Raw genomic sequence first — 11,703 nt, forward strand, 5'->3', positions numbered from 1 at the left:
GTGATTATATCGAGCCTCTTCTCGGTCCCGGCGGAAACACCGCGAGATCACGTGTCTCTCTTCCCTTCTTACTTCCTCAAAGTGTAAACATTAGCGACGGTGGGGCAGTGTCAAGATCCGCTGCAAGTCATGGGCGACGCACCGTGTTAAAAACAATGTTTTTACGACAATATACAATGCTGTAAAGCGGCTGAGAGTCCGGAAAAACACCTGGATCGAAGAAGCAGCTCCTAGGTAACGTCGGCAAGCCGTGATGTTTCATTGTGAAGTGATACCGAAGCAGTCAACCCTCACCACTCTCTTCTCTCTCTGTGTGTGTGCACTAGGTTTTGTGAGCTGTGTGGGAATGGGTTACATTCCTTGTTGGTCTAAATGGAGAATAAAGGGAGCGACGAGGTGGAAACATTGAAGACAAAGTTCTTGTCTGTGTGGCACAATGTGATGTACAGTAAGTCATTTGATCCAGGCCAATAAACACACTCATACACACACACACGCACACATACACTCCTGCCACCCAAGCTCAGTGTTCTGTGTTTATCCACTCTATTTCTAATGCTTTCTGCTTTGCTGTTTTGACCAATCCATAGTGCTATTTTCTTGTCTTGAACTATGTTAGCTATAATAAAATCAGAATCGACTTTATTGACAAAGTATAGGCTACACTTACAAGGAATTTTACTTTAAGATGCTCTCATTGTATTTATACACAGTTCTAAAACGATTTATAGGAAGCTAGAGACATTCAGCTAAAACATAGTTGAACGAGTGTAGGCAAACGTAAACATAAAGATATAACTATTATGTGCATGCGCATTATGTAGCATGCATAGATATGTAAATATACATAAAAATCAACAATGACCAACATACCAAGTCAAAGGCGATACAGAGACACAAGAATAAATAAAACAGACAATTCAATGAGACAACAACCTACAGCTGTTGAGTCAGACCTTAAAATAATTATTTGTCATTCCGTCCACTCTGATGTGTGCGACGTATTCAGTTCACTAACATCGAAGTTTCTGTTTACTTAAAAACACAATGTTTAATCTGCCTATTATGTAACAGGGAGGGAAGCAGAATATTGTAGGAGGCAGAAACGTTGGGATCACCGACACAGAACACTGAATGATGGGTGCTGTAGAGGAGGTGCTCCAGCCAACTGGGTAAATAATGTAATGGCAAATAACCAGAGGTGATACATGGCGTTACAGCAAAGAAACCATTTATTTGGAACCAACACAAACATCTAAAAATGACAAAACATCATGAGGTGTGGCAGTCAGTAAGTCATTAGTGCTAATGTGTATGCATCAATGAAAGAACAGCAAGTGCAGTGTTGCGTGGATAAAGGGAGCAGAGGTTCCCCTTCCTCTCTCCGACTTGGCACAGACGGGGTGTGCTCTTGTAGGACTGGGAACACTGGTCGCAGGTGTTCCCAATTACCCTAAAGGACATCCCGACCACACCTACTGGCATCTGCAACAAAAACCACAGACAAGCAGCCAGCCCAGCAGCCAAAAGAGGCGGTACTTCAAGAGAAGACGAGTTTTGTTTGTAACCATCATCTAAATTGTAACCTATTGTCCTTTTATTCTGTGTCTTAGGTTGGGCTCTGAAATCGAAAACCTCATTCAGTAGAAACTCCCCAGTGCTCCTCCTCGGAAAATGTTACCATTTTAAGGCTGACGGTATGGCACACACACACACACATGACTTCAACTAAAATACACATTTGAATACTGGCTGCATCCCTTGTAATGAAATTTGCATGAATACATATCTAAAAGGCTCGACATAAATACATATCCATGAATACTGGAACAGCCATATGGGGTCTAGTGAGTACATAAGCACACAAAGTGAAACATTTATAAAATATTTCATCCTGTTGATCAGATTTAATTGTGGGGAACACAAATAATGACAAACCAGTGTGGCACCAGTATTAAGTCATAGCCATTAAGGCCACTAATTCAGGCATAATCTTTCAAAAATATTTAGGTAGTAAAAGGGTGAGGGAAATATAACTTGTGTCATTTCTTTTGGTGCACAGCCCTTTCCTAAAAAATCAATGTCCACTGTGCACTTGACATGATACGCAAGCTTATACTTTAGGTCCGAAGCAGAAATAGTAATAGGATACTTAATAATTAAAATGACATGATTAACGTGAGCCAGGAGATTTATCACGTCTACAGGGCACAAGATGAAAACAGTTAACTGTAAATTCTGAATAGCTCATATGTCATTTGTTTTCCTCAGATGACGACAGCGTTCCAGAAACGTGCTACGAAGCCTCCGATGAGGACTTCGTCGTGGGGAACGCGGAGGCTTTCCGCAAGGACTTTGCATCCCGAGTGTGGCTCACCTACAGGGAGGAGCTGCCTCCTCTGCCCAGCTCCACCCTGACCTCCGACTGTGGCTGGGGTTGCATGCTGAGAGCCGGACAGATGATGCTGGCTCAGGCACTTATTCTGCACTTCCTGGGCAGAGGTGAGTGGAAGGATGGCGACCACACCCGAGTTAAAGTAAAATCCCAGGTGATCAAATGCATTGCTTCAACTGCTCGGCCAGTTAAGAGAGTTTCCTCATTCTTGCTCTATAAGTGAAAGTTTAATTTAGTTGATGCGAAGCATTTAAGATGAGTGAATTCCTCGTATCTTTCTGTCAGATCTATTGTCTCTGAAGTGTCCTAGACTTTACGGGTCCCCATAATGAGATGACTGCCAGTTTAATGCAGTCATTTAGAAAACAATATTTAAAACTTGTTCTTCTGTCCAATCTAAAATATGTCACTAATGAAATATTTCTCTATAAAATGACTAACGGCCACTTACGGATATTTATTGATCAATTTCACTTTGATTCACTTTGGATCAAGGTCATTTTGTTAATGCCTTAGACTCTACTCTGGCCCTTTTTATAGCCTAGGCCACTCCCTTTCTCTCCGCCTTTGGCTCCCACCCTGTTTGTAAGGCTAAGGCACCGTTAAAGTGAAATACTGGGACACTCAAACTTATAATTGAACAGAATTACACCTATTCTGTTACTGAAGCGCACAAGGTGCCGTCTGTTTAAGGCAAAAACATTACATTTCATAAGTTCTGAAATACTTTTTGCTGTCAATGGTGATGCTCTTAATTGAACTTTGATGTGTTGAATGAGCGGGTTCAGAGAGCCTCATAGATACCTCAAATAGTCTGTTACACAGAAATACAGTGTAGGATATTTAGTCTTCCCATGTACCATCAATGGTCTGACAAATACAGTTCTTAGGCCTAATAACATTCATATCCACAAGCAACTTTAAAACGTTCCCCTGTTTTTGGTCGCTAATGTGAATCACAGCTGAAGTTTTGTTTTAATGATAATTTCTTCCTCCACAGACTGGACTTGGTCGGAAGCGATGACACTCCAGCCTCTAGACACAGAGACATGGACTGCCACTGCAGCCAAGCGTCTGGTGGCCTCTCTGGAGGCCTCTCTGCAAGGTTCCCCCGGGCCGTCTGATCATGGATCATCACCCACGCACCAAGCCCAGGCCCCGGGATCTGCAGAGGAGGCGGATGCACACTTGAAAGAGATGTACCACCGCACTCTGGTATCCTGGTTTGGGGACAGCCCCTCGGCTCAGTTAGGCCTCCACAGGCTGGTCCGCATGGGCCTGACGATGGGGAAAAAGGCAGGGGACTGGTATGGGCCTGCTGTGGTGGCACACATCTTCAAGTAAGTCTAAAAAGGTTTCAAATTATTGTAAGCGTCACATCATAATGATATATTACTGTTAAGGGCATAATAATTTTTTCTTAATTGATTAATACACAGATTAGCTTTTTGGGCAATAATTAATTTGATCCATCATTTAGTATAAAAATGTCATAAAAGGGTTGATATTTTAAGTATTGAAATTTAAATTGGTATAAAATGAGGCAAGCAAACATTTATTTTTGAGAAGCTGCTTTTTTTACTTGATAAATTACTTAAATAATTAATTAGTGTAACAAAATTGTCATAATTAATTTTCGGTTTATAGATTAATGGACTGTTTCAGCACTACTAATGTTAATGTCCCTTTATTTCAGCCAGACTTTTGGGGCATGAACGAGTCTCAGTAAAGATTAAGATGCAAGCAAAATGTTGGATTCAATAAATAAAAATAAAATGCTGAAGTAATCTTTGTTTGAGGTGTAAAAGTCTGTATGTACTGGTATTGTGAAGAGCCAGCAGGATCTACTTGTTGAACTGTGCATGTGTGAAGTGATTATAATTCTAATAAAAGAAAGCCTGAACATAGCTGTCCTGCATGAGATCAACATATTTTGTCTTTACAAAGCCTCGATTTGTGATTCCAACCTGGTACTGTATGTGTATTAATATACAACAGCTTTTCAGATAACTAAACAACTTCATATGAACTAGTAGTCAGTCATCAGTCAGAACTGCCAGCCCTTTTGTCAACACATTGTGTGTGATTATTTGACAAGATGCTCAGAAATGTCCAGCATCTCATACTCGTCATAAAAATATCTTTGAACACTTAAAATCTGAACATATAATTGGTATTATCATTGCAGTGAAGTTCATGGTTATACATAGTATATACCCCTAGTGTTTACTTAGCATACGCTCTGCATGTAGTCATTTAAAACCCCTCACTCTCTCTCCCTGTCTCTCTCTTAGGAAAGCTGTCGAGGAGGCGATGGACCCTGGCTTGGCGGGTATAACTGCTTATGTCTCCCAGGACTGCACAGGTATGAAAGATGAGGCTGCTGTTGATAAAAACAGGATACTGGGCACAACGCCCAAACTGACCCTTCTTTTTCCACCACTCTCTCTCTCTGCTGCCGGGAGACTATGGAGCTGCTTAGAACGGTGACAGGAGACTCACTGTGTCTATTCACCAACAATTACATCTACTCTAAATCTATAACGTCCCACTCCAACCTCTTCTTTACCCCAATAAATTGGGTTTTGATACATGTTTGTCTTCTCAATATCCAGAGCAGAAGATGGTGTGAGAGGAAGGGCCATGACGTGTTATAACTTTAATATGAGAGAGTCACAGAGAGAGAATGGGAGAGAATTTAAATTCTGCCATGATTGTTAATCATTTATGTCGTATTTCAAGTAAATATGCTGCACATGGACCGTTTCCTGCTTGTCAGGACATATTAATTTGCTGCTTTTCTGTGTTTTATATCACTATAAAATTGATTTATTTGGGTTTTGTATGGTTGTCCGGACAAAACAAGGCTTTTAGAGACGTTATTGAATCTAATTTGTGACTTTTTTGTGACTTTTTCCACTCTTTTCTAATGCATTTGGGATTAAAAGATTACATAAATAACTGTAAAAACAACTGACAGTTTAACCCTCAATGAAAATAATCATCAGTTGCAGCATGCAATTAACATGCATTCTGGGTAAAAGTAATTCTGGGATGACAACGTGACATTTATGTAACAAACTTTCTGGCATATTCATCAAAAACTTTATATTTGGACAATTTTGCAGCCAACTATGAGAAAGAAGATCTGTGTGGCTCATGCAAACAAAAACATGACCCTCATATTTCAAATAGCAGGACTAACGAGGACCACTGAGAGACAGAATGGCTGATAGATTGACAGACGGACAGACAGTGTAGACATGGAAACAGACAAATGACCTTTGTGTTATTGATCCCCCATAGTGTACAGTGCCGATGTCATCGATAGCCACAGGGCGCCGAGAGCGGGGCTGACCTCTGCTGAGAGATCAGATGCCTCTCCTTCCCCACAGACCGACCAACCGGCGTCTGACTCCACCCTGTCAGACAACCGAGGTGTCATCATCCTCATCCCCGTGCGGCTGGGAGGGGAGAAGACAAACCCGGACTATTTTAACTTTACAAAGGTGAGAGATGCATGTAGCTCAGAGGTGGTTTGTAGAAATTCTTTTGGTGTTTGATCACAAAGTTTCTCAGAAGAGTAAAGTCAGTAATATCTGTTTTACTGTCACTGAAATAACAGTATGTGGGGAAACAAAATTAAAGTTTGTCTGTGCATTTAGAGCATACTGAGTCTGGAGTACTGCATCGGCATCATCGGAGGGAAGCCCAAACAGGCCTGCTACTTTGTAGGATTTCAAGGTTAGTGTTAGCCCAATGCAAAAACAGAGACAGACACACAGAGAGAGAGGTTGGTGTGAATAACAGATTATTTTTGCATAATATACCCTTCTTATGTGAAGAGACAAAGTAAGTTAATGTATTCCTGTTTGCGTGAGGAAAACGGAGAGGAGTGGAGATGGAAGCGAGTGAAGCAGGGCTTACTTTATTCTCTCTGACCCATCACAGCCTCGCCTATTTATCACAAGTAAACCTCCCAAGTTGTGAGCAGTAATTGATTTCCATAGGAGGCATGCATTAAATTTCCTCCTGGCCCCAAAGTGAGCCACTCTTCATCACCTTCAGGAGCCAGGAGGAACCTTCAGTTGTACATCTTGGCAGTCAATATTTACGCATTTACATTTTACCAATTTGAAATACAGTGGTGGATGATGTCTAAATGACAAGCAATACATTCTCCCTGCCAAGGCGCGGTTCAGCGCGGCATTTATCATATGCAAATGGTTGAATATAATTGCGTGTTTGTAAAAGTAATTCCCCCACACAAAAATTAAATGACAACCTCTTTTTTTGTGTGTGGGTGTAAAGAATGTGCTTGTACAAACGCATCTGATTATGCAGAGTTGAATCCACCCCGGTGGATATTAAAAAGCAACAACCTTCTGGGAGGCATATTTGACGCACACAAGCCTAACAGTGGGCCACGCAGGTGACTTTGAGCTACTCTGCATAGAAATTGGAGAGAAGCGCGTTTTTGTAATAATCCGATGTTTTTGAATAACTTGTCTTTTGTTTTGTCCTTGCAGATGACAGCTTGATTTACATGGACCCTCATTACTGTCAGTCTTTTGTGGATGTCAGCACCAGCGATTTCCCTCTCCAGGTAATGTGAAATTACACAGACGAGCTGACTGGGGCCCCAGTAATGTGAATTTAATAGTTTCTGTTAGTACTTAAGGGTATGAATCTTAAAGCAGCCCTCGGCCCAATTACCAAGTCCCTATCTGCTGATTTATTTGCTGCTCAGATGTGTGAAGCTGTCACTTAAGAGAAATATGGCAAATACCAGATCAGGTACTGCGAGCCTGAATATTTCAGGACCCATACATAAAAATCAGCACAGAGCACTGTATAGCAACTTTGTTTTATGCTTTTGCATGCAGTGGTATACAATGTGACAACACACCAGAGTTGTAAATATATGGATGCTGTGACAGCAGATAAATAGGATTTCATTCATCAAATGATGCCGAATACATCTTATTCGCTGTTGACGCTGCCATGAAGTGTACGTATGCCCTGCGGTTGTTCCACATTATCCAGCCCTTCAGCTTGATGAATATTTTCTGATGGATTTTGTCTCTTTTTGTCTAGTCATATCATTGCCCCTCACCAAAGAAGATGCCTTTCAGCAAGATGGACCCGAGCTGCACCATAGGTTTCTACTCGAGAAGTGCTCAAGACTACGAGAGAATCAGCCAAGAGCTGTCTAAGGTAGGTAATAGTACTGCCTTTACGCGGGACTCCTTAAAATCATCTCACTACCGCCAACATTTTACGATAATTATTATTATCATAGCTTTATTAATTGTTTTGTGCCCTGCAAATGTGTGGTCAGTGGAATAAACGTTGACCAGTAGGTGGCACCATTTAGCCACGAATCTGTTCTCCATATTCTCTTCCAACCAGTAAACATGCAGGGGGAGAGGTTTTAAACCAGACTCTATAGGAATTATATCAAAATGAATATACTGTCATTTCTAAGAGAGAACAATTAAAGTGCGATAAGACACCCCTCATTAGGTCAGGTGATGAAACTCGGGGCCGACTGTGATGAAGTGCACGGTATGGCGCGACATTAGCCCTCCGCTGAAACGCCGGCCCGTTGTTGTTCCAGGTGCTGCAGCCGTCAGAGAGGGAAAAATACCCCGCGTTCACTTTCATGCAAGGTCATGGCAGAGATTACGACCTGTCTGCAGGCCTGACCCCGGAGAAGACAGAATGGCCCTTCATCCGTGACCCGCGGAGGACGGTCACCACCACCGGGGACTTTGTGCTGCTTTAACAACACTCTTTAAAAGACTACTGGCAGAGAACTTTTACTTTTTACAGTAACTCGGTTAATACATCCTGGTAAAGGATTAACTGGTTAGGCTTGTATTTGTTGCCTGGAAATGTGAGCTTGCTGAACATTTCCTCGGGATCTTTTGGTGCTCCGCTTAATTTAGTGACTTAAGTGTTTTATATACTCATCAAAAGAAGAGGAATATCAATGGGAACTCTATTCATTTTGCACCATTTTACAGATTTAATACAAGCCGTTGATAGCGCCTATATCAACATGTCAGATTTTTGGGGATTTGTGTGAGACTTCTTCGTGTTGAAGCAGTCTCACAGTGATTTGCCCAATAATCATCGTCGGGTTCAGTTAAATGCTACACCACGTCAACGTAACAGTGTCGTGGCTTTAACATCCTTCACAGGGCTCCATATGTATTGTTTCAAAAATGTTCTTCAGTGTAGCTAGCACTGAGCTAGGAGTAATGTAAAAGCCTTAATTAATATGGGCCAAACATCTCTGCTAAAAGATATCATTAAAAACAGGATTAATTCTTCGCCCGTCTGAGACAGCTCCACAACAGGAGCATGTAGGACAGATGCTGGGAAGGACACATTTCTCATAATTCTGCCAACATGACTTTTATTCACACTAGAGCTAATTCCTTTACAATGACATATGGTTGTGTTGTATGATATGATTGTTTGCTTGCCTTGTATGTTAATGAGTGATATTAATTTAGACTTAATTATGTATCTCAGTGCAGGTGACATGGTGCGACAACAGAGTCTGTTGAAGGGCTAATATCATGTGCCATATCTCCATAAGAAATATGTTGTGAATTACTTTTTACAATAGGATTCTTTAGATTAGACTGTAATTGTCTAACACACACTGGAGTCAAAACATAACAAGCACTCCTTGATTCAGGGAATCACATTATATAGTATAGTAGCAATCACCACATAAACAAATCAGAAGGATGCATGATATCAACTTTCATAATCAATAATCCTTGTACATATGCTGTGTGCAATTCGTTATTTGTGCCCATTAATTTAAAATAATTGTAATCATTTCATACCATTTCTTTGGATTGCAATAAGCAATGCAAAAGGCATTTTCTTACAATTCATGTTTCTTAATATTTTTCCTACTTTTGAGGGGTTTTCTTTCTCAATTCTAGTCTCCAGCAGTGACCTATTGCTCTAATTACAAAACACCTTTACAGTAATTACACAGTAACAAACCAGGAGTGAAGTACATTAACACACTAACACTTCAAAAGGTTTTGTTAAATCATTTTCATGTGCTTTACTGCATTTTGACGTCTGCATAAATTAGCTGTATAATATGTTTAATACGATGTAGACTAGTTTTTGACACTGCCAGGCAAGAAAGTTGATTAAAGTCAAAATATATGACTTTCTTAATACGTTTGCTTATTTTGGGTCCACTTGAAGAATTTGGAGTGACTCTAGTAGAATAAAAAAATATATATATTTGCTTCTTTTCAGTGCTGGATACAAACCTCAGTGGTGTGTTGAAATGTATTCAATCCCTTTCTCTCCCGGTCAAATGTAATAGATTAAAACTAATCGTACGTGCTAACCATCTCTACAGCCCATTAACCAAGGACCGGAAAAAATGTGACCCAGTGACACTGGCAGCAATTGTGTTCCTCGGCAGAGGAAAAGAAAATATCCTTGTGTGCAAAGCTCTGTTACCATGGATAATCTCTGTGTTGCCCCCTTAGTTTGAGCTATGCCGGACTGTTTTCCTGTACAATACAAATTCTTGTACTATGATGAGCCTTGCTTTTTAGAGGAGGGAACTGTCCCTTCTGTGAGAGAGCCGGGGCAAGGGTGAAGACGGGTGGACCCAAAGGAAGAAGAATCCTCCATCTGTCCTCTCCTCTACCATGGAGAAGCAATGGCAAAACACATAAAGGCATCATTTAGATCCCCCGTCTGATCCGTGTGTTCGTCCATGTCATTTTTTTCTTTTAGTGGACTGGCGGCCGGCTGTGTGGACAGAGCGGGAACATCAAGTATGCAGAAGCAAAAGACAAGTGACATTCCCCAACTTTGCAAGATGAAATGGTTGAACGGACAGGAGGGAGGTGTGGGGGGGCGGGGGTGAGACATTTGGGGATTTTTCGTCTGAAAACATGAAAGAGCATTTGTGCTGGGGGGCACACAGTGCTCTGAGGGTCGACTGTGTTCCCCATTTATTTACAGGGGGTGCATGAATATTTGATTAATGAGTCACAGGCTTGGGGGAAATGCAATAAGCGAGTGGTGGCTTTACAAAGTGAGCCGATCACACAGCCAGACACACACACCATGCTCCCCCTGTTTAACACAGCTGCCTAAAGTGTCATTGACATTGCAGATTCCTGAAAATGTAATTTGCAGCCGGGCAAATTCCTCACAAAGAGGGAGTCCATGAGAGTCATTCCTCTGTTCCACAGATGCATGGATGTGGGGGGGGTGTAAAGACCCAGAGACGCCCAATAAAGATTTTATTTTGGTGTCATCCACAAGAGGAAATGGCTTCTGGCATGCGGCCGTTAGAGGGATCAACAGGGAAGGGGCATTCTCATATCTTAAGATCATACCTGTATAAGGGATAAATCCCCTGATGAGGTTTAGTCCCATCAATGGGACGAAGAGACCTTTGGGACTTTATCCACAAATCAAAGTTGTGATCTGAGATCAGCTGAGTGAATCTTGCAATGCCATGATAAGCTGTTAAAAGGTTGAGTTCTTACATGTTATCTTCAAAATGATGGATGGTAGAGGAAACTGGGGACAAGAGAACATTTTCTATGTCAATAACACGTGCTTGTTTGTCCACAATATGAAAACATATCTTTTAAAGAAAAGGCTTTGGATATAACTGGAACAACAAGGGTGCCCTCAATATGAGCACAAATAATACAAGATTAATCATTTTATTGATATTAATGGTACAGAATTAACATATATAATGCAATAAGGTGCTTCTAAACGTGTTATTTCCCTTCCAGGCCTGCGTAAGCTGCACATATTCTCAGTAGAGTGGGCTGTGTTAAGCTTAGGCGTGTCGTGAACGAAATGTCAACACATAAAATGATTCTCTTTTCTATGACAATATTATCAAATTTGTCTCATCTAGCCGTATTGCAGAAGCTGACTGTGATACGCCACAAAGTGTCGTTTCTATTCCCTCTCAGCCCGTGGTTCTCAGGATCTCCTCCAGCCAAGATCAGACCATGATGGATGACACCGAGAACATCCAGGAGAATTAGATTTAACAAAAAAAGGAACGACACAGGGGGAAATGTAATATGCAGCCTGTGTACGTGTGTGTGAGAGAGTGTGTGTGTGAAGCTGTGTGTATGTGGGAAAAAAAAGTGGTGTCCAGTCTTTCCCATTCATGAGTAGTGTGTAAATTCATACGGATGAGTGTGTAGTTTACACATGTACGTCTTCTGTGTAAGTCATTCTAAATCTTGGGTGTCACACTCCCTTCTTGTCTTCAC

General features: G+C 41.3%; 1 protein-coding gene across 1 annotated transcript; it reads left to right on the forward strand.

Moving 5' to 3' along the window:
• Positions 1-89: 89 nt before the first annotated feature.
• On the forward strand, positions 90-9,679 carry atg4c (autophagy related 4C, cysteine peptidase). The gene is made up of 11 exons (XM_084010752.1): positions 90-234; positions 327-448; positions 1,614-1,697; positions 2,272-2,502; positions 3,396-3,735; positions 4,690-4,760; positions 5,702-5,904; positions 6,061-6,139; positions 6,925-7,001; positions 7,493-7,612; positions 8,016-9,679. Exons 2-11 carry the CDS (start codon positions 373-375, stop codon positions 8,181-8,183), a joined length of 1,449 nt encoding a protein of 482 aa, XP_083866878.1. The 5' UTR covers positions 90-234; positions 327-372; the 3' UTR covers positions 8,184-9,679.
• The last annotated feature ends 2,024 nt before the right edge of the window (positions 9,680-11,703 follow it).

Source organism: Eutrigla gurnardus (assembly GCF_963514095.1).
Source record: "Eutrigla gurnardus genome assembly, chromosome: 6".
Classification (NCBI taxonomy): domain Eukaryota; kingdom Metazoa; phylum Chordata; class Actinopteri; order Perciformes; family Triglidae; genus Eutrigla; species Eutrigla gurnardus.

Coding starts and splice junctions, on each gene's coding strand:
- atg4c (XM_084010752.1), top strand. CDS start 373: ATGGAGAATAAAGGGAGCGACGAGGTGGAAACATTGAAGACAAAGTTC. Junction 2,503..3,395: donor TCTGCACTTCCTGGGCAGAG/GTGAGTGGAAGG, acceptor CTTCCTCCACAG/ACTGGACTTGGTCGGAAGCG. Junction 5,905..6,060: donor ACTATTTTAACTTTACAAAG/GTGAGAGATGCA, acceptor CTGTGCATTTAG/AGCATACTGAGTCTGGAGTA.